Source organism: Plecotus auritus, assembly GCF_963455305.1.
Source record: "Plecotus auritus genome assembly, chromosome: 6".
NCBI classification, from domain to species: Eukaryota; Metazoa; Chordata; class Mammalia; order Chiroptera; family Vespertilionidae; genus Plecotus; species Plecotus auritus.
Genome location: NC_137773.1, coordinates 168,394,887 through 168,422,623, shown reverse-complemented (window position 1 = coordinate 168,422,623; position 27,737 = coordinate 168,394,887). Strand labels below are relative to the sequence as shown.

Genomic DNA, 27,737 nt, shown 5'->3' with positions numbered 1-27,737 from the left:
TCTCTGAAATCAATAAAAAAATATTCTTTAAAAAGAGAGAAGAAGAAGGAGCGGGTGGTCAACAGGATCAGAAACAGAGAAGCACTCAGAGGGGAGATGGAAAGGCTCCTAGGCTGGGCTGGGGTGCAGGAGAGTCCTTTTCCAGAACCCGGCCGGAGAGTGAGCAGGTTAAAGTAGAAGCACAGCGAGGTGAAGAGAGAAGGCAGGAGTGGCCCATCCACCCCACCGAAGACAGTGAAGGCGGCCTGCCGCTCAGACCAGTTTGAAGAGGTTGGCTGGGGGGAGTGGGGGGAGGATTAGTGACTCAAGGTTAACCGGAGAAGGAGGGCCAGCAAGGCCAAGGGTTAGAAGTATCTCACTCTTCCCATGATGCCTATACTTGTACATTTACTCTACCTGCTATTTCCTTAAAATACCAGATCCTCACCAGTCTTCTTGATATTCGGTTTCTTCCACTGATCCCTGGATTCCTATTCTGTACTCTCTCCCCTGCCCTAGAAACACACACATGTACTCACTCCACTCACACGCGCACACACGTGCACACACTCTCACACACATGTACACACACACTGAGACGGCCGAGTCAATGTGCAGCCACACGTCCGTGGGGAGAACAGCTTCTGGCCTGTCCTGAGATTCCAGGCCATCGGGCATCACACCCAAAACTGCAGGAGAGCGGAGGCTCGGGACCTGAACAGCGAGGAAGAAGGGGTCGAACCAGGCAGGTGTTGGGTCAGACACAAGATTTCAGCATAAAATCCTAAAAAAAGATGAACGATGCTTAATAAGGAATGGAAATCAACAGCATTTCTGGTTTTATTTTTTGCGAAGATGACAGCAGTGAATTGTGGAAACAGGTGTGACTAACACACTGCCCCTGGGGAAGGGAGAAGAGGCCCCGGGGGCCTGGGCATGGGCGGGGGCAGCGAGGGCTTAGGCTCTCTGCGGGACTGGGCCATCTTCTTGGGGTTTACCTCCTCAGGAAGGCACAGGCTTCCAGAAGTGCTGTGGACACAACAAAGCAGGAGATTCAGACACTGATTTCGTTTATAAGCAAGACATCAATCAAGGCGGGTACTAAAACAGAGGCTTTCTTCCGCCCTTTTCCCAGTCATGCTTGCTCTGCTCACACTTCCCCACGGCCCAAGGCAGCCCATGGCAGCTGTGGCCTCACCAGCCTGGGCCATTCCCTGCTCTGGCCTGAGTGACATGACCCCCACCCAACTTGTCTCTAACGGACACTGACAGTTTCCTGCCTGCAGGGATGTGCATCCTCTGTATGCAGATGTCCGCAATAGTGTGCACTACTCATTCACTCATTCATTCACACCTGAGTCACTGTGCTAAGTGCCAAGGGTTCAGCCTGGCCAGACAGGCCCTGCCCTCGGGGGCTGCAGTCTATGCCACCGTGAGCTGGCTGCTTGCGTGCATGGCCCTCTTGCTGTGTTTCTCCAAATGTTGCCTAGAAACACCTGCAGCACAGCTCCCCGAGACCTCGGCTGATAGAGAGCAGGGTCTCCTCGTGGGCACCAGATTTGCAGCCGGGACTTCTGTTGTGAGGGTTGTTCTGTGCTCTTTAGTAGCATCCCTGGCTTCTACCCACAGGTACCAGCAGCGCCCCCTAAGTTATGAGAATTAAAAATACCTCCAGGCAAGCCAAGTATCCCCTCAAGGGCAAAATCTCTCGAGTTGAGAGTCACTGATACAGAGATTCTTGGTCCTACCCCCACCCGTGGACCACCACCACCACCCCCATCAGATGCCTCTGATTCTGGATGGCCTGGGGCCACAGAATCTCAGAAGCATCCCCTGGAGCCTCACAGTGCTCTGCGGTGTCTTCTTAATATTTTTAAAGGATTGAATTATTGTCAGTGCATATTTCTGGCTAAATGTTATTTTGAGCATTTGTATTCTCTATAGTTGGTATTTGTGGTAGCTGTCTAGACACCGGAATTTGTCCTTTCTCAATACATATGTGTCTATATACATACATATATACATACATACACACCCATTTCATTTTACTGAATAAAATGCTCAGTTTCTAAAAACTGCCTGGCAGTCACTATCATAATGATAAAATTTAGCATATTATCTCCTGCTTTATTTTGAGTCTCCATTTCTTTCACCTCATCAATGAGATTGTAATTTCCTGACGCATAGAGACATTCCATTGCCTTAACATTTGTATACCCATCTTCCCTCTGAGGATCCTGCTTGGCCCGCCAACCTTGACCTTGCCCCACGGTGGTTTCTGGGAGATGCCACAGATGGTCCACTTACGGGAGGTGGAGCATTGTCTCAGATTCCCAACGGCCATGACATACTCCGCTCCCAAATATTTCTCATACGTCGTTTTGCCTTGGAGTTTGGCCAGACACTCGGTGTTGTCATTGAACAGAAGGTTTTTGGTTTCCGACTGGAACAAGCAAAACGTGCCTGGGCAGTCACGTCCATTTCTTCCAAACTTAGCCTGTGTCAAAGGGCAGACAGCACGTGAGGAGCCGAGGACCGCGGGTGAGTATCTGCATTAGGGAGACCAAGGACGCCCTTCCCGCCAGGATCAGCCCTGGGACAAAGATGGGCAAAAGGAGCTGAGTTCTGGACTCGTCCACTGCCTTGGCCAAAGTGTTCCCTGCCTGATGTCCTCCTGCTGCCCAGGTCCCAGGTGGCAGACCCACCCAGGGCAGGTCCCAGCCCTTCAACCTCTCTGATCTCCCCTCCTACCATCTCTCCTTCCTTCCTAATCTGTGGCCTCTTTCCCTAGAGCTTGTTAGGGGTGACAAAGTGCCAGCTGAGGGTTTGGGGGATCTGCCCCAAATGTCGGTCCCCAGCAGCCTTCTGACCAGCCAGCTGTCCCAGAGAGGCAGTCTGCACTGGACATCATCTGCCCCCGCACAGGTCATTGCTTTGGCAGGGCACTGGGCCTCCCTGGGGCACAGTTCCTCCCCATGCCCAGCCCTCCCGCAGGGCTGAGCTGGGACACCGAGCACCTCATCCACAGAGACCTCTTACCAGCACCGTGCATGCGCCACTATGAGGGCTCCATAATGCCTCTTATTGTGCCTATGGGTACCATTTCAGGGCCCCTGTCTTTAAAGCGCACCTGGAGATGCGATGGGTTTTTTGTTGTTGTTGTTTGTTTGTTTTTGTATTTTTATTGATTTCAGAGAGAAAGGGAGAGGGAGAGATAGAAACATCAACGATGAGAGAGAATCATTGATTGGCTGCCTCCTGCACACCTCCCACTGGGGATCGAGCCTGCAACCTGGCCATGTGCCCTGACCTGGAATCAAACCATGACCTCCTGGTTCATAGGTCAACACTCAACCACTGAGCCACACCAACTGGGCGCCATGTTTTAATACAAAATAGAAGCTCTAATAGAGATGGCAGACTGTAAGGACGTGGTAGGATTTCCTTCACACCACTCTCAGGGACGGCCTCAAAGCTACCGAAGTTCTGGGTGAGCTGTTTTTGGAGATGACAAATGCAGCGGCCTGGTCTAGACATTGCTCAGTTGGCCCAGACTCGGGGAGCATTGAGTAAGCCACTCTACCTAGTTGTGGGAGGAAGGCTCAGTAGCCACACTCTTTGCTTAAAAAACTAAAGAAGGGACTGAGCCGGGTGGGCAGTGAGCTCAAGACCAGGGGCAGGAGACTGAGGGCAGAAGTTAGGTTGGTCCCAGAAATCCCGGGACAGTTCTCACTGAGACTTTGGGCAGCCCCGTGGCCTGAAGCAAATACTCTCCCCACCAGCTTCAGGCAGGGGGACTGGAGAGAAAGGCTTGGCATGGGCTGGTTGACCCAGCTCTGCGGTTGCCCCACCTGACAGAGCCCATGCAGCTGGGAGAGGCCAGGGGGCCCTGGTGGTGCATACCTGCTGGTCGAGCAGCACCTGCTCCAGGTGTTCCACCTTATCTCTCCGAGATACCACAGCATGATTCGGGGCCTTGGCCAGGTAGCAGGTCTTAGCCTCAGTCACAGGCTTGCGGGTGCCATCGAGGCACAAGAGCTCGAAGTCCTCCAGCCTCAAATCTTTAGCCCAATCTTCAGTGCCCTTCCCTGGGGAAAGAAGAAGGTGGCATCAGTCCAAGAGGCCTTCTGGGTGGGTGTCACCATTCACTAGCCCCTTGAAATGCACCCAGTGGGGTTGTAGTGATATGAAGGGGAGAGAAGAAAGCATTGTCAAACATGTATTAATGCTGTGTCCATACAATGCAATAGAAGTCAGCCATGAAAAGGAGTGAAGTACGGGTACACATCACAACATGGATGAACCTTGAAAATAGCCGGTCATAAAAGGCCACATATTGTAGGATGAGATTTATGTGAAATGTCCAGAATAGGCCAATCTAGGGAGACAGAACATGGATGGGTGCTGCCAGCTCTGAGAGAGAGAGGGGAAGTGACTGCACTGGAGACCACTGAACTGTCCACTCTGAATGGGTGGGTTTATAGTTGGTGAATTGTATGTCAATAAAGCTGTTAAATGTTTTAAAATATTGTTTATTGATTTCAGAGAGGAAGGGAGAGAGAGATAGAAACATCAATGATGACAGAGAATTATCAATTGGCTGCCTCCTGCATGTCCCTTACTGGGGATCGAGCCTGCAACCGGGCATATGCCATGACTGGGAATCAAACTGTGATCTGCTGGTTCATAGGTCAACACTCAACCACTGAGCCATGCTGGCTGGGCAAAGCTGTTAAATTTTTTATTTTATTTTTTATATTTTTTTTAGTTTCTAAGAAGAAAACCCTCTATCTGTGCCATATTTTCCAGTGAGTTCCAGGAAAAGAATAGCTGGTTTATGTTCAAGAACAAATTGTTTCCTTTTTCCTTTCATATTCAAATGCTCTTAGTGTAGCCCGAGAAAAGAAGGAACGTCTAAGGGTTTCTCAAATATATTTAGTCAGTTCCAATAAAATACAGTTGTAAAACCCTACAGTTTAAAATTAAATCTGACATCTGATCCCTGGAGACCACTTAGATGAATGGTTCATAAATTCTAAATAGAATCGCATGCATGTCTGTGTACATGCAAATGTGGGTTCATTGTTCAGGCCTCTGCTACTCTCTTGCCATCCCCCTCAAGAAAACACTCCATCCATTCTCTTGTCTTGGTCCATTTGATATTGGGTCATTCCAAGTTTACATGTCTGGCCTTGACCCCTCTCCCAAGGGATGTGAGGAGGAAGGAGCGGCTGTGACTGTTGATGTCTGTGAATGAGGAGGGCAGAAAGCTGGGGCAGTTCTTTCTCAGGGGACGAAATGGCAAGGCACCTGCTGAGCAGGAGGAAGGGGAAGCTGAGTGGGACTGAGGAGATGGGGTGCAGTTTGGAGTCTGGAATTTGGTCATTATGCTTTTCATCTACAGATCAGAAGAGAGAGTGATTATTCATCGTCATCTGATAGATTATCTTCTGGCATCTGCATCTGCCTATGATTTTGTCCCCATTTACTCCCAAGGAATTTCCAGACAGTGACTCACTGGGGCTAAATGACGGTCCCTGCTTCCTTGTATGAGGGGAAGTTTTATTTGCATATGTTGGATTTTTTTTTTTTTTTTTGTAGTATCATCCACATTCAGTCTCCCATAGGCTGGAACAGAGAGATGATGTGTTTCTGTGGATGTCTAGACAAAGCCAGGAGACATTTGCTACTGAGCATTGATGGTGTGTGTGTGTGTGTGTGTGTGTGTGTGTGTGTGAGAGAGAGAGAGAGAGAGAGAGAGAGAGAGAGAGAGAGAGAGAGAGAGAGAGAGAGGTGGGTGGTTAAAAATCAATGTGACACCATGTTGCATACCAAAGTAAAAAATTTCAAAGTTAACTTAATCAAAAGTCTGGAAACCTATACATCTTCCCAGCTGCAAATATGACCAGTAGGAGGCACTGTGATGCCAGAGACTGCTCCGAAGGGGAAAGGGAAACTCGGCTTACCATTAGTGTTCTCCAGGACAGTGGCATCTTTCACAAATGCAACGTCCCCAGCATTCTCTGCCAGGCACCTACCATGGTCAAGAAAAGAAACTCATTGCCGGAGAAGAGAAACTATCAAGTTTTCATAAATATTTGCAATATACATTTCAAAATCTGAAACATTGAAGTAAACACAGAAAAGATAAAGACAAATATTTCCAGGAACTTTGGGTTTAAAATAGAAGACTGAACACATATGTGTAGCTTCCCACCTCCTAAAGTTCCAATAAAATGATATTTGTGAGATTTTTTTAAAAAGTTTTAAGCCGACAGGAGAGAGGAGCACAAGGAGAGAAAGAGAGAAGATAATGAGAACATTTGGAAGTTAGAGAGCAAGTGGGTGAGCAGTAATTGACCCAGCAGAGCTATGAACAGCGGTAACATAAGTTGGAAGTGGGGGAAGCCCAGAAAAAAGCTGATGTGCACGGTAAACTCCAGAAAGGCTCATCAACCAGAAACACCATTGAAAGCAACTGAGAACAAGAGTGGAGAGAGCGGCCGAAACCGGTTTGACTCAGTGGATAGAGCGTCGGCCTGCGGACTGAAAGGTCCCGGGTTCGATTCCGGTCAGGGGCATGTACCTTGGTTGCGAGCACATCCCCAGTGGGAGGTGTGCAGGAGGCAGCTGATCGATGTTTCTCTCTCATCGATGTTTCTAGCTCTCTATCCCTCTCCCTTCCTCTCTGTAAAATATCAATAAAATATATTTAAAAAAAAAAAAGAGTGGAGAGAGCGGACATAGCTGCAGGGTCGGCGCCCTCCTAGCCCACGCAGCTCCTCCTCGCCCTGGCAGGAGACTGAAGGCTTGTTCACAGGAAGACTGAACTGGAACAACACTGGACTAGAGAACCAAACCCAGTTGAGGGCAGAGGCCCAACGCTGAAATCAAGGAATGGAGTGAAAAGGATATCTTGGAAGGTTCATTGATAGCCGCTTACCTCCCCCAGGCTCCCAAGGAAAATCTGATCAACTCAAAAAAGATGCCTATAGGATCGGATACTGAGATGTCCCACAGTGAAATGCCCTACAGTGAGGCCCATACTCGCCAAGATGTGGCAGCTGATGCAGAGCTAACGGTCAGCTCTGGTGCTTCTCTCTTAAATACGGACAAGCTGCCAGAGGGCACTGCCAATTTGGAGAAATGTCAGAAGATATGGAGACCAAAGCAATTACACCCGGAGGGTACGGAGACAATATGGTAAACGCTACTTTATATCCGCCCATCCCTGGAGAGAAGGCTACTGAATTGATATTACAAAGTTCCAAGTCCACCTTTTGACCCGTGTGGCTCGCAGATGCATGATGCCACCTGCTGGTGAAATATGTTATTGGAGAATGGAGAGAAGGACCCTGCGCCCTCCGAACCCATCATGTAGTAAGTGCCACGGAGAATCCTCATGAATGGGATTACAAACGGTGGGTTGTGGGTCATCACTGTAAATAACTAAGTGGTTATCATTCTGAAAACCTATTTTTTGTTATTTTCTGCGTCACTAGTGGAGAATAGCCCTGCAATACTGCTTTTTCTCTTTGCCATCGCTCAGCCCAAAATCAAAGAGAAAAGTGAAATGGGAAACATAAGGATCTAGCGTGGGGGAGAGAGTGGTGGCTATGAAAAATGATTCTCCCCCATAAATTCCAACTGTAGATAGGACCTAAGATCCCACGGGCTCTACCCATTTGGCTTTGAGGATGAGGCCATTGAGGGCCACTGAGGTTGACTTTGGCTCCAGGCCACAGGGAGGAGCCCAGCAGAGCTGAGGTCACAGCCCAGTGCCAGCCTCCACTTCCGGGGTGGTGAGTGTCGGGCGGAAGCCCATCAGCAGACCCCAAGGTAGCCCCTGGCTCTGCTGTGACAGGTCACGTCTGGCCCCTTAGAACACAGTGCCAAGACGCTGGAGGATGAGGCACAGGCCCTCTCCTGGGGGCACTCACCGGAAAGCCCCAGTGTAGCCGTAGTATCTCTCATTGCTATTGGGGGCACACTTGTTCTGGCCCCTGTCGTTGCCAATACACAGCGCGCAGAGGTTGGAGTTCGGGTCGGACCCGGGGGCACAGCTCTGACTGAAGAATTCATCTGTGGGGAAGGCACATGGGAAGTCAGCTCTTCCTGCCTGACTTCACGCCCACACCTTCAGCCTGGGTCAGGCTCATTCCATTGCCCAGGACAGAGAGAACACAGCCACTGTCACAGGCAGTGACGTGTCACCACCAATCTGGGGCCCACCAGGAATCAGGAAAGCCTTCAGACTGCAGGCACTGGCAGGAAATCCGCCTGGGGCTGGGGACGAGTCTATGATGGGACCCACAGAGGGTCCCAGGGCCACAGCCTCGAGCTGGGGACTGCACTGATGAACTTGGCCATGTGCAGAGAAACAGACTGAGAGTCCAGTGTGTTACCTCGGAGTGGGGTGGGCGGGACAGATGTGCAGAGAACCATTCAACGCATCAGGACTGCGAGGCAGCCGTGCGGAGAACTTGCTGACACCCATAGAGGCTATGGGCCTGCAAATCCCCACCCCCTCCTTCCCTGACGTTCCTGTGGAACCTTCCACGCCCACCCCAGGGTGGCCCGCCCTCCTCCCTCCGGACTCCTTACCAAATTTGCAGGAGCCTGTCTGGTTGAAGAGCAGACCCACGGGGATGTTCCAGCCTGCAGTCCTGCCCACAGCGGTGTGGCAGGACTTCTTGCCTTTCAGAGAATTCCAGGTGAGGCCAGTATTTGATGTTCTGACAACCGCCACGGCTCGATACCCTTGGACGAGAGAAGAGCAAGTCTTAATCTCCAGGGGCCTGGCAGATGGACATTGGTGCAGCTGTCTGCACCTCAGACCAAAGCTGGTCAAGAAGCATCATGAGCAATGCTTCCACCCCCAGGTACCGCATTGTTAGGTGGACCACAAAGGCTTACGCTGCTGTCCTTTGGGCTATGAAATGAGATAGTAAGAAAAGCTGATTCTTTCAGTGATTGCTGGGGACCATCCTAGACCAGCCACATCCTGTCCCCGAGTTATAAACCAGAAATTCACCTTTAAATGTGAGCTACTAAAGCAACAAACACTGAACATCTAGTGTGACCCCAATGGTGCATAAATCACCAACTGCAATGCGCACTGGGCCAGAGCGATGGCGGCCACCAGGCTAAGTGCTGTCTGGACCGCCCTGTGCTGAGTCCTGCGCTGTCAGTCCTCCTCCTGCCAGGGTGCACCTGACAGACTCCCACTGTGGGCAGCGCACAGTTCTTCCGAAGCTGAGCCAGCACCAGCTCTGGCGGGCAGGTGGGGCTGGTGCGCAGAGCAGGGCATTAGCACAAGGGACGGGAGCTGCCACAGCATCAATGTCTAGGCCTGTGAGTGAGATCAGGAGACTCTCTGAGCCACTGTTTCCTCATCCAGAGGAGATGGGGATGGAACACCTCTCCTTCCACGTGGCCAGGACCCAATGAGAAACTCTGCAAGTTCTCCGCCAAGTGCAAAGGTTAATCTAACATCCATTGTGATTGTCTACAAATTACTTGCATCTTCACAAGAACTTTGGCTGCATCTCTTTCTGCGAGTTTTTTAAAGTTCCTGCCTCCTCTTCCTCCAGCAACAAGAACTTACCCTTGACCCTGAAAATGACCAATTCCAACTCACCTTCCACTGGTCTATTCACACAATCTGAGTTACCGCTCTCTTCGGGTTCTGAAAGAAGAAAGAAAAGCAAAACATCGTGAAACGCTCTGATTTATTGAAAAGTCGCAAACTTTTAAATCTCAACAGTGCAGACTCGAATGCGAAGAGACTGTCCCAGCAGCTCCAGGCAGCAGAGCTGCACCCATGTGTTCACCACAGACACAGACTCGGATGTTCCCAAGCAGCGCTGTTCACAGGCGCCACCACCGGGGAATGACCCAGAGGGATAAATAACAGTGGGAGAGCCACACAACAGACTACTGTGCAAGGCTGAATAGTCCACACCACACACCACAAGGAGGAATCGCACAATAACACTGAGCAAGGGATCAAACAGCATGCGCTGTGCAGCTCCTTCTACATAAAGTTCAAAAATAAACGGAACTGATCCGCGCCCTTGGAGGTCAGGAGTCGATACCCTCGTGGGGGTAAAGGGGCTGGTGACGGGAGGACACACAGGGACTTGTGAAACTTGCTATGTCTTGATCTAGCACTAGCGCCGGGGGACGCACCCGTGTGAAATGCCATGGAGTTGTACGCTTATGTGCACTTTCCTGTATGCATATTATACTTTCCTGAAATATTTCCAAATATTAAGAAGAGGAGCAATTGTGTTCATAGCCACCGCAGCACCAATGTCGCTCTCTAAGGCCAGTGCCAGCTCCAGCCAAAGGAGAAGGGGGTAAGTAAAGAGGTCTCTATATCCCAGCTCATAGAGTATAAAGTAGGCTGCCTGCAAATCCACGGATAGTAAAGCACCTAGGAGGCAACTGGCTACCCAAGCTGCTGGTGAGAGTGCGCCCTCTACTGGTGTGGTGAAGAAACTGCATTGTTACAGGCCTGGTCCGCCAGCACTGAGGGCAATTGGACGTTGTCAGAAGTCCACTGAACTTCTGATTCACAAACTTCCCTCCCAGCATCTGGTGTGAGAAATTGCTCAGGACTTCAAACCAGGTCTGTGCTCCCAGGGTGCAGCTGTTGGTGCTCTGCAGGAGGCAGGAGGTCTACCTGGTTGGGCTTTTTGAAGATACCAACCTGCGTGCTATCTATGTGCCAAAAGACATCCAGCTAGCACGCAGCATATGAGGAGGCTATGCTATGGCCCTAGCTGGTGTAGCTCAGTGGATAGAGCGTCAGCCCGCGGACTAAAGGGTCCCGGGTTCGATTCCAGTCAAGGGCAAGTACCTTGGTTGCAGGTTCCCTGGCCCTGGAGCGTACAGGAGACAACCAATCGATGTGTCTTTTTCACATTGATGTTTCTCTCTGTCTCTCTCTCCCTTCCACTCTCTCTAAAAGTAAATGGAAAAGCATCCTTGGGTGAGGATTAACAAAACAAAAGAATATGCTATGATGAAAAACATTTCATTCTTTAAATTTTTTTTCTCTTTTTCCTGCTATTGGTAGTTCTCTGTTACATTTTCTGCCATTCCCCCATGGGATCAAAAGGTACCTAAGTATAATACTGTAAGTGGAAAATAGGGGACAGAAATTAGGTATTGCAGTTTTTCTATTTTTATTTGTGTGCAAATTTCTTAAAGCATTAGTGCATGTAAAAATGCTTCAGTAAACAAGTTTCAGCAATTCAACTTCATAACAATATAAATAAACCTGTTAAATTTTTCTGGACAATGCCAGCATTTGGATTTATTTTTTAAACAAGTACATCTCTTATTGATGGCAACTAATGGATTCACACAGTAGATCCCATCCATTCACTATACTTTCTGACTGATTGCCCTACATGCAAGTACGTGCTCTTAATGTTGTCTCTTTTCTGTGATGTTCCTGTAAGTTTGCTATTAAAATACATTAAACTAACTTTTTTTATATATTTCAGAGAGGAAGGGAGAGGGAGAGAGAGATAGAAACATTAATGATGAGAGAATCATGGATTGGCTGCCTCCTGCACCCCCCTTACTGGGGAACCAGTCCAAAACCCAGGTATGTGCCCAGACCGGGAATTGAACCATGACCTCCTGGTTCATAGGTCGACACTCAACTTATACTTAGGCACCTTTTGACCCCACGGGGGAATGCTGGGCCACATCGTAATTTTTTAAATTACGAACAGAAACCTTGGCTCTGTGGAGAACACAGCCCCGGTGTTTACTCTTTCCCTCATTCTCCTGTTTGAATGTATCCATCCCTCTCAGTGTTTCCACCTGGACCCACCGAGTGGGGTGTCCTCCATGCCCCCAGCCCATGGCCCAGGGGGAATAAACCGGAGAGGACACCCCACACACACACACTTACTTTGGCTCTCCGCCAGCACAGGCACCAAACCGCATTTGCCCGCGATGTAGATGAACCCTCCGTCCAAGCTCATGGCATCAGCTTCTCCTTTCTGCAAAGACAAGTGACTCTGAGGCCTCAGGGCGAGGCCACTTGCGTCCCACCTGGCTTGACCGCTCTCTGAGAGAACGGCTTGATGTCCACTGTCCCAGGAAAGCAGCAGGAAGAGGAGGGAGTGTTTGAACCGAGCACCCAAAGGGAACGCTGCTAACCCCTCAGCCAGCCACGGGCCTTTCCTGCTGTCACTTCCACTGGAAAGAGCCAGCACAGGCCGCACTCACCCTCCGTCCCCTGAACAAACCCTCTGGGCCAGGCATCCTCAAACTACAGCCCGCGGGCCACATGCGGCCCGCCGAGGACATTTATCCGGCCCACCGGGTGCTGCTGCCTGTCCTGCTTAGCAGCCGACTCGTCCCGGGCCCACAGTGCGCATAGGAATTTGTTCATAGTTTTTTTTTAAAACTATAGTCCGGCCCTCTAATGGTCTGAGGGACAGTGAACTGGCCCCCTGTTTAAAAAGTTTGAGGACCCCTGCTCTGGGCCCTGGAGTCCCCTTGGGACACCCTCCTGCACAGCCTCACTCCCTCAGGAGACAGATGGGACCAGCTGACTACACTCCAAGGGCTGCACCGAAGTTGATGGACAAATGAGCTACAATTTCTAATTACATTGGCTCCCAGCAGGAGGAAAGTGCGCGGGAGCAGGGAGTCATTAGGGTCCCAAGCGCTCTCTTCGGCCTGGTAATAATTTGCTTACAATAATATTAAAAGTAACTGGAGACGGGTATGAAGATTTCTATTCAAGGAAAGGCCTCATGGGGTTATTGGTAATAACAAAATAAGGGGACAAAGAGGAATAGGGTCACGACCAAGCCACATCCCCATAAGAGATACCCTGAAATCATTTTTCAGAAGTGTTTTCACAGACTATGTAGTCACGTGCCGTGGCCGTGATATACCATTAAGTGAAAAGGACGCAAGTGGCACCTGACAGGGATGAGCCGGTGCCGTGGCCAGCCTAGGCATCGAGGCCCCCGAAGTCCCAGGTGGGAAAGTACCCCAACTTCAGCGGTGGTGTCTCTCTGTGTGAGTCAGAGCTGGTTTTCCTTTAATTATTTTACATCACACCTTTCTAATCTTTTCCAAACTACCTGCAATGGTCGTGCGTTGTTCTTATCATCAGATGAGTGGCAACCCCACAATATACAGTTTCTGACAGAATGCTGTGCCTGTTTGCACTCTGTGTGCTGGGCCGGAGGAGACGCCCCCACCGGGCCCCCCCTGCCTACCCTCACCACAGGGCCTCTTAGCACCCAACCACTTCTAAGCAGATGCCCAGGACTGGGGAATCCCCCGGAGCCCGCTGCCCCTCCCACAGGCCACACAGGCTCCCGCAGCGGCAGCCCCTACCAGGACCAGGGCGATGCAGTCCTCGGTGGTGGCGGCGGTGGCACAGGCCACTGTCCCCGTGCTCTGGCTGCTCCACTGCTGGCACTTGCGCTGCTCCTCGGGGCCCACCGCACACCACACGACCCGTGCGCGCCGCGCCTCCACCTCGGCGGCCGCTGCCCAGAGGGACACAGCATCAATAGGGACACTGAGCCTGGCCCCACGCTGCCAACCTCCCTGGGGCCCCGGCTCCACTCTGAGCACCCTTCCTGTGGACCAATCCTACTTCCAGATGGAAGAGTCTTCAGGCATCTGCCTCGTCCCCTCCACTGTCAGCGCCCAGCCCCTTCCCGGGGCAGGTACCCTCCTCACCTTGTTCCTCATCCCATTCCTCTCCTGGCCTCTGACCCACCCTTCACCCCTTAGTGTAACAACTTTCCTAATAGCTCAGTCCCACGTGAGAAAAGCTCCAGAACCCAGAGACAGTGACAGCTCCCCAGAGATGGCCTAGGGCAGTGGTCGGCAAACTCATTAGTCAACAGAGCCGAATATCAACAGTACAACGATTGAAATTTCTTTGGAGAGCCACATTTTTAAAACTTAAACTTCTTCTAACGCCACTTCTTCCAAATAGACTCGCCCAGGCCGTGGTATTTTGTGGAAGAGCCACACTCAAGGGGCCAAAGAGCCGCATGTGGCTCACGAGCCGCAGTCTGCCGACCACTGGCCTAGGGGACCCTGAAGCCAGCTCTGACCTCCCCTAAGGCTGGCAGTCACCTCTGGGTTCACCCAGACTCCACGCCAAGCCCCCCAGTGGAGGAAGAACCACGACTGAACGGGCCACTGTGGTCTCCCCAGCCAGGCCCAGAGCCCAGGCACAGGGCAGTGTGCACCAGGCCTCCGGCTTCACCCCAGGGGGCCCTGGCTCTCCTGGCCCATGTTCAGTGTGCTCAAGGAGGCAGACTGACTTTTCTGTCAGGGCTGGGGAGGGTGACGTGCACAGGGACACGTGGCAGCATTAATCACGGGCTGACACGTTCTGTCGGAGTCACTCCCACACATTGAAATGCTCTCACTTGGTTGGCAGAAGACACTTGCACCTGCATCAAACCTACCACGGCGGAGACCCCAGTGGCTGGGACATGGGGAAGTGGCCACTCCAGGGCGGGGCCCCACTGCCTACGCTCCAGGGGGTGTGAGGTGCTCTCCCCGGGGACTCAGCTGTGGCTCCCCACCCGCACCAGCCAGCCCTCACTCACTTTCCTTCAGGCCCTTGATGGCAGTGACGTAGTTGGAACCGAGGTACAGCCCAGCATCTATCTTCGAGGGGATCCTCAAAAACCCTAGCGCATTATCTTTGAACAGCAGGTCCTTCTTCCCGCGAGGGGAGCTGAAGAGCTGGAATGCCGATGACTTGCCTTTTCCAAACTTCTCCTAGTTAAGGACAAAATAGAATTGATGATGTCATGGTAAATAAGAAAGAAACAAAACCACAAGGGTGAAAAAGAGTATCTGGAACTTAGGGGTGGTTCTGAGAGCGGGAAGCTTGGTTTCCTTCCTCCTGTAAGGGGCTCAGGTCATTTCTGAGACATAACTCAGACACGGTTTATTCTTTAGGGTGTTGCTGGGGTCCAAGCACCTTGGGGTCCTGAGAATGTTGCACTGTCCTCCCAGCTTCGCCCCAGCCCATGAGACACTGTTGGTCAGTAATGCTGGAGGGGCTTCGCAGCTGCTGCTGTCCAGAGGACAGCCTAGGCAAGCAGCCCACTGGATCAGGACATGCCTGGCCAGTGAGGCTACAGAGCTTCTAGAAGGATAGGAAGTTAGGGGAGGAAGGAGCCTCTGGCATCAAATCCCAGCAGGTAGGAGGGCTAGGAGCATGGATACCTGTGCCTTGTTGAGAAGCTCCCAGATCAAGTCCTCCTTGCCATTCTCACTTCGGGCCACAACAGCGTGAGAAGGAACCTGGGCCAGGTAGCACTCCTTGAAGTCATCCACTGACTTCCGAGTATTGTCTAGGCAGAGCAGCTCATACTGGTCTCTCTCAGCCTTGTCTGGCAGGTTCTCTGGGAAAAAGAGGAGAGGAGGGGTTGGAGGACCCAGAGGAGCCTACTCCAGGCAGAATCATGAGCTTGAATTCCTCTCCCCCCATGGAATTTGAGCTGGAAGAAATATCTTACACGGTTGACAAAATTAGGGATTCTGAAAGAAAGACAGTCGATTGCTCTAGAAGTAGATTCTAGATTCTAGAACACTCAGAAAGGTAAAGACAGTGCCCAGCGAGCCTTAGGGCCCGGCCCAGTGACGCTCTGAGTGGATCATATGGGCTGTGCTGGTGCTGGTGAGCCAAGGAAGCAGAGCCAAACATCATCTGTTTCCATGGCAACCCCACCTATAAAAGGGTCGTGTGATGGAGACAAACCAAGGGACCAGCCAGGGGGTGCTGCCTTACCCACATCTCTAAAAAGAATAAAAATGGATGGAATGTGGTGGGTCTGTTCTGAAGGTCCTGGGTGAGTGTGGTGGGCCTGTCTGGGGAGGTCCTGGGTGAGTGTGGTGGGCCTGTCTGGGGAGGTCCTGGGTGAGTGTGATGGGCCTGTCTGGGGAGGTCCTGGGTGAGGGTGATGGGCCTGTGTCTAGAAGTCCTGGGTGAGTGTGATGGGCCCGTTTCTGGAGGTCCTGGGTGAGTGTGGTGGGCCTGTCTCCTGAGGTCCTGATGAGTGTGATGGGCCTGTCTCCTGAGGTCCTGGGTCAGTGTGGTGGGCCTGTTTCTGGAGGTCCTGGGTGAGTGTGATGGGCCTGTTTCTGGAGGTCCTGGGTGAATGTGGTGGGCCTGTCTGGGGAGGTCCTGGGTGAGTGTGATGGGCCTGTTTCTGGAGGTCCTGGGTGAGTGTGGTGGGCCTGTCTCCTGAGGTCCTGGGTGAGTGTGATGGGCCTGTATCTGGAGGTCCTGGGTGAGTGTGGTGGGCCTGTCTCCTGAGGTCCTGATGAGTGTGATGGGCCTGTCTCCTGAGGTCCTGGGTCAGTGTGGTGGGCCTGTTTCTGGAGGTCCTGGGTGAGTGTGATGGGCCTGTTTCTGGAGGTCCTGGGTGAATGTGGTGGGCCTGTCTGGGGAGGTCCTGGGTGAGTGTGATGGGCCTGTTTCTGGAGGTCCTGGGTGAGTGTGATGGGCCTGTTTCTGGAGGTCCTGGGTGAATGTGGTGGGCCTGTCTGGGGAGGTCCTGGGTGAGTGTGATGGGCCTGTCTCCTGAGGTCCTGGGTGAGTGTGATGGGCCTGTTTCTGGAGGTCCTGGGTGAGTGTGATGGGCCTGTATCTGGAGGTCCTGGGTGAGTGTGATGGGCCTGTATCTGGAGGTCCTGGGTGAGTGTGATGGGCCTGTATCTGGAGGTCCTGGGTGAGTGTGATGGGCCTGTATCTGGAGGTCCTGGGTGAGTGTGGTGGGCCTGTCTGGGGAGGTCCTGGGTGAGTGTGGTGGGCCTGTATCTGGAGGTCCTGGGTGAGTGTGATGGGCCTGTATCTGGAGGTCCTGGGTGAGTGTGGTGGGCCTGTCTGGGGAGGTCCTGGGTGAGTGTGATGGGCCTGTTTCTGGAGGTCCTGGGTGAGTGTGATGGGCCTGTGTCTGGGGAGGTCCTGGGTGAGTGTGGTGGGCCTGTCTGGGGAGGTCCTGGGTGAGTGTGATGGGCCTGTTTCTGGAGGTCCTGGGTGAGTGTGGTGGGCCTGTTTCTGGAGGTCCTGGGTGAGTGTGATGGGCCTGAGTCTGGAGGTCCTGGGTGAGTGTGATGGGCCTGTTTCTGGAGGTCCTGGGTGAGTGTGGTGGGCCTGAGTCTGGAGGTCCTGGGTGAGTGTGATGGGCCTGTTTCTGGAGGTCCTGGGTGAGTGTGGTGGGCCTGAGTCTGGAGGTCCTGGGTGAGTGTGATGGGCCTGTTTCTGGAGGTCCTGGGTGAGTGTGATGGGCCTGTTTCTGGAGGTCCTGGGTGAGTGTGATGGGCCTGTTTCTGGAGGTCCTGGGTGAGTGTGATGGGCCTGTTTCTGGAGGTCCTGGGTGAGTGTGATGGGCCTGTTTCTGGAGGTCCTGGGTGAGTGTGATGGGCCTGTTTCTGGAGGTCCTGGGTGAGTGTGATGGGCCTGTTTCTGGAGGTCCTGGGTGAATGTGGTGGGCCTGTCTGGGGAGGTCCTGGGTGAGTGTGATGGGCCTGTTTCTGGAGGTCCTGGGTGAGTGTGGTGGGCCTGTCTCCTCAGGTCCTGGGTGAGTGTGATGGGCCTGTTTCTGGAGGTCCTGGGTGAGTGTGATGGGCCTGTCTGGGGAGGTCCTGGGTGAGTGTTGTGGGCCTGTCTCCTGAGGTCCTGGGTGAATATGATGGGCCTGTTTCTGGAGGTCCTGGGTGAGTGTGATGGGCCTGTTTCTGGAGGTCCTGGGTGAATGTGGTGGGCCTGTCTGGGGAGGTCCTGGGTGAGTGTGATGGGCCTGTTTCTGGAGGTCCTGGGTGAGTGTGGTGGGCCTGTGTCTGGGGAGGTCCTGGGTGAGTGTGATGGGCCTGTGTCTGGGGAGGTCCTGGGTGAGTGTGATGGGCCTGTTTCTGGAGGTCCTGGGTGAGTGTGATGGGCCTGTGTCTGGGGAGGTCCTGGGTGAGTGTGATGGGCCTGTCTCCTCAGGTCCTGGGTGAGTGTGATGGGCCTGTCTCCTGAGGTCCTGGGTGAGTGTGATGGGCCTGTGTCTGGAGGTCCTGGGTGAGTGTGATGGGCCTGTGTCTGGAGGTCCTGGGTGAGTGTGATGGGCCTGAGTCTGGAGGTCCTGGGTGAGTGTGATGGGCCTGTCTCCTCAGGTCCTGGGTGAGTGTGGTGGGCCTGTGTCCGGGGGTCCTGGGTGAATATGATGGGCCTGTTTCTGGAGGTCCTGGGTGAGTGTGGTGGGCCTGAGTCTGGAGGTCCTGGGTGAGTGTGATGGGCCTGTTTCTGGAGGTCCTGGGTGAGTGTGGTGGGCCTGAGTCTGGAGGTCCTGGGTGAGTGTGATGGGCCTGTTTCTGGAGGTCCTGGGTGAGTGTGGTGGGCCTGAGTCTGGAGGTCCTGGGTGAGTGTGATGGGCCTGTTTCTGGAGGTCCTGGGTGAGTGTGATGGGCCTGTTTCTGGAGGTCCTGGGTGAGTGTGGTGGGCCTGTTTCTGGAGGTCCTGGGTGAATGTGGTGGGCCTGTCTGGGGAGGTCCTGGGTGAGTGTGATGGGCCTGTTTCTGGAGGTCCTGGGTGAGTGTGGTGGGCCTGTTTCTGGAGGTCCTGGGTGAGTGTGATGGGCCTGTTTCTGGAGGTCCTGGGTGAGTGTGGTGGGCCTGTCTGGGGAGGTCCTGGGTGAGTGTGATGGGCCTGTCTCCTCAGGTCCTGGGTGAGTGTGATGGGCCTGTCTCCTGAGGTCCTGGGTGAGTGTGATGGGCCTGTGTCTGGAGGTCCTGGGTGAGTGTGATGGGCCTGTCTCCTCAGGTCCTGGGTGAGTGTGATGGGCCTGTGTCTGGAGGTCCTGGGTGAGTGTGATGGGCCTGTCTCCTGAGGTCCTGGGTCAGTGTGGTGGGCCTGTTTCTGGAGGTCCTGGGTGAGTGTGATGGGCCTGTTTCTGGAGGTCCTGGGTGAATGTGGTGGGCCTGTCTGGGGAGGTCCTGGGTGAGTGTGATGGGCCTGTTTCTGGAGGTCCTGGGTGAGTGTGGTGGGCCTGTTTCTGGAGGTCCTGGGTGAGTGTGATGGGCCTGTTTCTGGAGGTCCTGGGTGAGTGTGGTGGGCCTGTCTGGGGAGGTCCTGGGTGAGTGTGATGGGCCTGTCTCCTCAGGTCCTGGGTGAGTGTGATGGGCCTGTCTCCTGAGGTCCTGGGTGAGTGTGATGGGCCTGTGTCTGGAGGTCCTGGGTGAGTGTGATGGGCCTGTCTCCTCAGGTCCTGGGTGAGTGTGATGGGCCTGTGTCTGGAGGTCCTGGGTGAGTGTGATGGGCCTGTTTCTGGAGGTCCTGGGTGAGTGTGGTGGGCCTGTTTCTGGAGGTCCTGGGTGAGTGTGATGGGCCTGTCTCCTCAGGTCCTGGGTGAGTGTGATGGGCCTGTTTCTGGAGGTCCTGGGTGAGTGTGGTGGGCCTGTCTGGGGAGGTCCTGGGTGAGTGTGATGGGCCTGTCTCCTCAGGTCCTGGGTGAGTGTGATGGGCCTGTTTCTGGAGGTCCTGGGTGAATGTGGTGGGCCTGTCTGGGGAGGTCCTGGGTGAGTGTGATGGGCCTGTTTCTGGAGGTCCTGGGTGAGTGTGGTGGGCCTGTTTCTGGAGGTCCTGGGTGAGTGTGATGGGCCTGTTTCTGGAGGTCCTGGGTGAGTGTGATGGGCCTGTGTCTGGAGGTCCTGGGTGAGTGTGATGGGCCTGTGTCTGGAGGTCCTGGGTGAGTGTGATGGGCCTGAGTCTGGAGGTCCTGGGTGAGTGTGATGGGCCTGAGTCTGGAGGTCCTGGGTGAGTGTGATGGGCCTGTCTCCTCAGGTCCTGGGTGAGTGTGGTGGGCCTGTGTCTGGAGGTCCTGATGAGTGTGGTGGGCCTGTGTCCGGGGGTCCTGGGTGAATATGATGGGCCTGTTTCTGGAGGTCCTGGGTGAGTGTGGTGGGCCTGTGTCCGGGGGTCCTGGGTGAATATGATGGGCCTGTCTCCTGAGGTCTTGTGTGAATGTGGTGGGTCTGTCTCGGGAGATCTTGCAGAGAATGTCATGGGTCTGCCCCCAGTGTTTCTGGGTAGAATGTGTCATTTGTGCATACCCAGCTACTTTGTGTGTGCTCCCTCAGGACACTCTCTAACAAGACAGTAAGAGGACACACATAAAGGCATGAGTCGTGGAGCTCTCTGTGGTAAAGGGGAGGACAGGATGACCCAGGATAAGAAACCCTGGTGGACGGGTTCCATGGAGCATCCATCAGCAGTTAGAACCACTAAACTAGGCATTTGTACAACAGCATAGAGAAATGTCTAGAGTAAGTGCTAGGGGGGAAACCTTGGCAGCAGCATGACTTCTAATGCTCAGTAATGAGGGTTCCTGTGCTCAATAAAACATCTACGATCTTAGAACCCAGGAACCCAAATGGACATTTATAAGACCACATACATCTGGGAGGGCACTTATCAAGCTCCTTGGCATGGAGTCTGTGAGGGGAAGAGAAAGGCAGTAGACACCGATCTAAAGAAAACCGATTGTATAAACTATGACATTACATAAAATAAGAGTTGTGCCCTGTGGGGAACCTTGATAAGTGTGTGCCATGAGCCCGGCCAATGTGGCTCAGTGGTTGAGCATGGACCTATGAACCAGGAGGTCACAGTCAATTCCCAGTCAGGGCACGTGCCCAGATTGCGGACTCGATCCCCAGTGTGGGGTGTGCAGGAGGCAGCCGATCAATGATTCTCTCCCATCATTGATGTTTCTCTTTCTCTCTCCCTCTCCCTTCCTCTCTGAAATAAATAAATATATATATATATATATATTTAAAAACAGTGTTCCAGAAACTGAGGAATCTAATTAGCTCAGTGTTTAGAATTATCTATATATATAAAAGGCTAATATGCAAAGTGTCCCCTCGGGAGTTCAACCAGGAGACTGCAAGTTCAATTGCTCGCTATGACATGTGCTGACCACCAGGGGGTGACACGGAACATGGCAGGCAACCAGCAGCTGCGGGGCGCTGAGGGAGCGAGGAAAGGAAGAGGTGAGGTGGGAGGGCGGGAGGCAGGGAACCTGATCAGCCCTGATCGCAGGCCAGGCCTAGGGACCCTACCCATGCACAAATTTCATGCACCAGGCCTCTAGTGATAAGATAAAAGAAAAGGAGGCAGCCCTGTAGCTCCTCTCTCTGCTCTTACCGAACAGTGTACTGTCTTTGACAAAAGCCACGTCTCCAACCCCATCTTTCAGACACCTGTGAAATGAGAAGGCGTGGGAGGGTCAGCCCGGAGTGGCTTTTTCCTCGTGCCCCTGGAACAGGGCTTTCTCCATGGGTGCTGCTCCTCAGAGGGCAGGGGTCAGGGGCTTTGGGACACCCCAACTGAGAAGGCAACAGGGGGCCCCTCCAGGTAGAATCGGAGGAGGAAGGACTCAGGTGCTGGCCAGAGGCCCCCACCATTTCGCCTTAAGAACTGAAAGGGCAAAACCTTGTCTTTCTACATAAAAGAGAAGTTTGAAGCCTCTACACCAGAGGACAAAGTCTCAGTATCCTTGGCCATGTGATTCTTTCTCCCAAGACTGAGTGGGCAAGTGAGCCCTGGCCAGTAGAGAGGCAGGGGGGCCTCCCTCTGCAAAATTGCCTGAGTCCCAGAGGCGAGGGGAGGGGGACAATGTCAGCCTCAGCATGGGGGCAGAAAGGCACAGAGGGTCCATTGGGCAGTGCTCGCTGTCTCCAAGCTTGTGGGGGAGGGGGCGGGGGGCCCATGTAGGATAGACTAACATCAGCCTGGACAGCCCGCCATCCTGCCCAGCCAGGAGCCTGGACTGGCTGCTGTCTCATGATAACACTCCTTCAGCCTGTCCCGCACCTCCTCTCCGGCCCCCACGGGCAGGCTGAGCTCTCCCTGGGGCCACAGAAAAGGGCTCCTGGCCTGAGGACCTGTGGCACTCGGGCCACTGGGGAGAAGAGGACAGTCTCACTCACTTGAAGGCACCGGAGTAGCCGAAGTAGGGCTCCTGGGAGGAGCAGGCACATTTGTTCTCCCCGGTCCCCGCACACAGGCGACACAGGTTGGGGTACTGTGTCCCGTCCGCACAGGGCACACAACTGGCCGAGAAGAAGTTGGCCGCGGCTGTGGACACAGAGAAACGCACCAGTGTGTGAGGCAGCCCTGGCCACAGCCAGCCTCCTCTCCCGCATGCTCCCCGTGGGCAGCCCCTCCCTCCACCCCTGCGGACCTGTCGCCTCTGTTGTGAGGTTCAAGTTCAGACACCAGTTCCCCAGGGCAGCTGGGGCAGCGAACCCGCCAGGTTAACCTTGGAGTCACCTGCACACTCACCCGTGTGGTCCCAAAGTGGCTGTGTGTGAACCGCATAGAGACCCCTCCCTGCCTGCAATCACCCCCAGCCCCCAGCCACCTCACCTTCCTGAAGGGGCGTGGGGGGCCCTGCCCAGTTCAGGAACGGACGAAGCGTGCCCATGGGGATGTTCCAGCCGGCGGACCTGTTCAGGCCGGTGTGGCAGGACTTCACGCCTCGCATCTGGTTCAGCTGGAAGTTGCTGCCCTTCTTCGCTACGGCCACGGCGTAATAGTGGGTCTGGGGCTCTGCGAAGGGCCAGGGAGAATGGAATGCTCGTGGCCAGGACCCAAGGGAGAGGAGCCCCTGGTGGGAGGGGCCTGGAGCTGCAGTTTCTCCGGGTGCAGGGCTGCCCAGGGCCTGTCCTGACCCCCAGGGAGCAACCGGTGTCCTCCCGCAGTGGGTCACCTCTGGCCCCAAGCACCCGGGGACTCTGTGCCTTCAAGTGTGCTGCTGTCCAAGACCCCACTGAGGCAACTCATCGGCTCTGACTCCACAGAGCCCAGGGCCACGGCCACGGACACCCCAGCTCTGGGTTCCAGGGGGGACTCACTCTCTTGGGTCCCGTAGACCTCGGCTGCCACAGGCCGCAGTTTGTAGGGCTCCAGGCCAGCCTCAAACACCAGCCCGCCGTCCAGGGTCACAGCATCCGCCTTGTTTGCCTGAAAGCAAAGCGGCCAGGCCGGCTTCAGGAGCGAACCCGCCCTAACGCAGGCAAGTGGGTCGCAGGACGTCAGAAGGTTCTGGGGCTGGAAGGATCTTCCGAAGGGTCAGTTTTGACCACATCCACTCACGTCCTGGGACAGGCGGCCCGAGCCGAGGGGCCCTCTTTGGGGACAAACGGGCACCAGCCCAACTGCTTTAACCCTTGAGGCTGGCACGCTGCCTCTTTCTCAGGTGCCCCCCGCCTGTACAGGGTGGGGCAAACGTAGGTTTACAGTTGTGAGTACGCGAGACACAGAGTTTATTCTTGTGTTGTTATTTATTAATTATTGGCTTCTTTTCCATATGAACAACTGTAAACCTATGTTTGCCGCACCCTGCAGAACTCTGGTGAGCACACCCCTCACAGTGGTTTATCTTATTTTTATTTTTTATATTTTATTGATTTCTTTTTTACAGAGAGGAAGGGAGAGGGATAGAGAGGTAGAAACATCGATGAGAGAGAAACATCGATCAGCTGCCTCCTGCACACCCTCTGCTGGGGATGTGCCCGCAGCCAAGGTACATGCCCTTGACCGGAATCGAACCTGGAACCCTTCAGTCCGCAGGCCGACACTCTATCCACTGAGCCAAACTGGTCAGGGCGGGTTTATAAATTTTAATTTAAAAAAGAGACACAAAAATAATTTATGTTGAGATCCCAGGTTCCCCACACACATGGTCTCTCCACTTTAGAATGTTGACCTCTGAATTCAAAATAGTGTCGTGTCCTATGAGAGAGGCCCGCGCCCCTCTGACAAGAGCCCAGGAAGAAAAGCAGAGGGAGGAGGGGAGAGCACCGTTTTTCATTTTATTCCGTGCTTTCCCCTTCCCTTCCTTCCTTTTCTCTCCCCTCCCCTCCCCTCCCCTTCCCTCCCTTCCATCAATTTGGTCTTACCCAGCATATGGCGCTGACTTACCGCGATGGCCTGGATACATTCCGTGTAGGAGGTTTTCTTTACGCAGGAGATGAAGGGCCCACCCACTCTTCTCATATTCCGCTGGAATGAGGTGCATTTTGTTGCCTCGGCTGGTGAGATGGTGCACCATCGAACGCCCTTCCTAGGGGCGGCCAGACACAGTCCTGGGAGAAAGGCCAAGGAGTAAGGGTTCAGCCACTGCCCCCGGAAGAGACTGCCTTACCCTCCCACGGACTTTTCCAGACTCTGCCATCTCTCCCCGCTCCGCCCCTTCCCTCTCCACTCTGCCGCTGAGGCGGCCTCTCGCCTCGGGTGGAGGTGTCTCCCTGGCCTAGTAAGCGCGCTGTCCTGGCCAGAGGACTGGTGCTCAGTGAACTCAAGGAGACCTTCAGCAGCTCTGGGTTCTTTCCTTCCTGTGACCGACGCGTTTCCCACCCTAGAGAAGTGATGATGATCCCTTGCGTCCGTTGATGGGGTTCCCCCACCTGCCTGGCCCCACCTGCACTTGTGAGGCGGGCAGGAAGGGATTCCTGCTCCTCGTGTGGAAACTGGCTCCTGAGGCGGCAGAGTGGCTGGCTGCTCAGCAGCGGCCAAGTCCAGCCTAGAATCCGGGTCCCTCTGTCGCGTCTATAAGCATCTCCCCAGGGGATGCCAAGGGAGCCAAGGACAAGACCCCTGACTCCTTGGCAGTAGCTGCAGTAAGTGGTGGAACAAATGGGTCGGGGTGCCCCCACTGAGACTGCTTCTCCTGCCCAGCCTGCCTTTGTGGCTACCATCTATGCACCAGGTTTGCTCACAGCTCTGACAAGCCACACAGGTCCCTGGCCGGGTAGCTCAGTGGGTTAGAGTGTTGGCCCGATACATTCCCCAAAGAAATGAAAACAGATATCCACATAAAGACCTGCATGAATATTCAAAGTAGCATTATTCAGAAGAGCCAAAAAGTGAAAACAACATGGACGTCCACATCCATACAATGGAATTGGCCATAAAAAGGAATGACTGAGCCTGAACTTGTTTGGCTCAGTGGATAGAGCGTTGGCCTGCGGACTGAAGGGTCCCAGGTTCGATTCCGGTCAAGGGTATGTACCTTGGTTGCGGGCACATCTCCAGTAGGGAGTGTGCAGGAGGCAGCTGATGGATGTTTCTAATTCTCTATCCCTCTCCCCTCCTCTCTATAAAAAAATCAATTAAATATATTTTTTTCTTAAAAAAAAAAAAAAAGGAATGACTGATGGGCACGATATCAATGCACCTCATTTATTCTATGTGGAAGGTCCCAGACACAGGAGACCACATATTGTGTGATGTCACTCGTATGAACCGTCCATAAAAGGCAAATGCATAGAAACAGAAAGTAGACTAGTGGCCGCCTGCTGCCAGGGTGGGAATGAGGATGGATGGTCATGAGGAAGGGGATGGAAATGTTCTCATCGGGTTTACAGTGATGGTTCCCCCGCTTGGCAGCACTGCTGAAAGTCACTGACACAGGAGAATTCCGTGCGATGTAAAACGCACCCAGTAAAGCTGTTAGAAACAAAAACACCTGGTTGCATAAGCCCCTTCCCCTTTGGATGTGCCCTCTGCCTCCTCCGCTCGTGAGCCAACCCTGCACGGTCCGCCCCGAGGTGTTTGAGGCACCCGGGAGGGTGTGTAGAAGACTTGTGGCTCCCAGGGCTCGGGGCCAAGGCAACCGAAGATTCCAGTGACAGTGAGTGCAACTCTGAGCCAAAGCCTGGCCTGTGGCCCATGGCCACATCCGGGAAAGCAAGGCTTCCTGCCTCTCGGCCGCTCCAGGTGGCCCCCGCCCTGTCTGCCCCCAGCAGGCCCCAGGTCAGGGAGCCGAAGGAAGTTGGCCCTGAGCAGTTGGTCCTGGCCCAGCCCAATCCTGCCTGAGAGAAGAGAGGGATGCCTAGCACGCATGGGAAGGCGTGTGGAGAAGGGGACCAGAAGGCAGGGACAGGGTGGCCCCGTGCTCCCTAGGTTGGGGACATAAGTTCACTGCTGCTCTCTAACTACCCCCTCCCAGCAGATGTCCCAGAGGAGGCTGCACTGGGCTGGCGTGGAACTGGGGGACTTCCCCCCTGACCCCCCACCCCCCGCCCCCCACTCACAGCCTCAGAGCTGCCCATCACAGTCCTTTCTGCTGCTGCCTGGAGCCTCCCCTTCACTGAGGAAGCCCTGCCCCTCAGACACGACATTACTACTGTCCATCACTGGCCTGTGCCCTCAGAGCACCCCAGAAATTGCTTCAGATGTTTGGGTACAGAACTAACAATTGTTTCGTTCGTCCCTTCTATGTCGTCCCTTCTAGTCTGGGCACATCTGAAACCAGAAATCTATCTCTCTGCCCTCTGAGAAAGGTCTCCTCAGGAGGTCTGGGCCACCACCCCTGCCCCTGGTGGGGGGAGGTGCCTGCCACTGAGCAGGTGGCACCCTGCTGCTGCCCCTCACAGCTGTGTGGGAAGATGTTTGGCCCATTCTTCACAGGAAGAAACTGATGCTCTGAAAGGCTCTGCCTGGCCCAAGTCAGCACAGCCCTTGTAGTAGCTGGGATCTTGAGCCCCAGGTCTGCTGTGTGTCTTGGGCAAGTCACTCATCCTCTCTGAGTCCCCTTTGCCTCCCACGTAAACTGCCTGTAACAGTACCTTGGGTACCAAAGGTCCTGGTAGGACCAAATGGGAGCGGGTCCGGGAAGACCCCTCCCAGCAGACTTCCTGGAGGAGGCTGCACTAGGCCGGAGTGGAACTGGGGAAGCTCTGTGTAGCAGTGCTGGCTCCAGCTCCTCCCCAAGGAGCCCCGCACCCCCAGCGACTGCAGGCTCTGGGTGCCAACCCCGCAGGATGCAGGGACCAGGACACCCACCTGGGGGTGCACAGTGACAGGGGCTCCCACCTCGCGGGGTACAGAGACCAGGATGCCCACTCGGTGGGGCTCGCCCCCAGGACCCTGCACTCACCAAGGGCCAGGAGGGACAGCAGGGTGGAGAAGATGAGCTTCATGCTGGGATCCTGAGGCAACTCCAGCAAAGGCTCTGCCACCTGCGCCTGCTCTGCAGCCCTTTATGTAGGGCTCGCTGACATCATGGGTTTGCCCCGTGGGCCAATAGGTGCCCCCTGGCCGCCCCACCCCCCACCAAGTTCCTGGAGGCTGAGAAACCCAAGAGGGGAGGGGACAAAGGGGGGCAAGGGAGAAGGAAAGATGCCTGGGCAGGGCTTGGCACCAGGAGAGGGAGGAAGCCCAGCCCACTGCCACCTGGCAAGTGTGCCCTGGTGCTGCCTCCCATTGATGTTCTTTCCTCCCCTGGGGAGTCACAGCCCCTGAATTTGGTCCTCCCTCTGGTCTCAGTGCCTCCTAGAGGGTGGGACACAGAGCTGGGGTCCCAAGATGATTTGTGGATCATCTTGACTGTGACACAGACCCACCCAAGTCTTTGAGGCTCTCCAGGAAGCTCTGGGGCCTCCGCCCTGGCGGGGAGCCTGCCACAGAGAGTGGGTCTGATCAGGGATCCTGCTCTCTGGGCACAGAGGGGGGCTGGGGTTTGGCGCTGGAATCACCCGGTGGGTTTGGTGTGACAAGTCCAGGGTCTCTCACTGTTTGGAAACACAGTATCGCAACACTAAGGGTGGCTTTCATCAATAATTGCAATAACTCTTTCAAAAATAGTGAAGAAATATAAAATTGACTAATTCCCAGGAGCGCTGAAGCACTTTTGTACCTAAATTAGCAGCTCCACTCTACCAATCCATGATCATAGAAGAAT

At 54.1% G+C, this 27,737-nt stretch overlaps 1 protein-coding gene across 1 annotated transcript; it reads right to left on the bottom strand.

Annotated features, from left to right (window-relative positions):
* Nucleotides 1-795: 795 nt before the first annotated feature.
* LTF (lactotransferrin) lies at nt 796-27,007 on the bottom strand. The gene is made up of 17 exons (XM_080676649.1): nt 26,934-27,007; nt 23,975-24,138; nt 22,906-23,014; nt 22,418-22,600; nt 21,979-22,126; nt 21,194-21,249; nt 15,226-15,404; nt 14,598-14,772; nt 13,360-13,514; nt 11,912-12,002; nt 9,620-9,667; nt 8,584-8,739; nt 7,920-8,061; nt 5,946-6,013; nt 3,883-4,067; nt 2,287-2,476; nt 796-1,008 (listed from the first exon to the last, which is right to left on the bottom strand). Exons 1-17 carry the CDS (start codon nt 26,974-26,976, stop codon nt 974-976), a joined length of 2,127 nt encoding a protein of 708 aa, XP_080532775.1. The 5' UTR covers nt 26,977-27,007; the 3' UTR covers nt 796-973.
* Between the last annotated feature and the right edge of the window lie 730 nt (nt 27,008-27,737).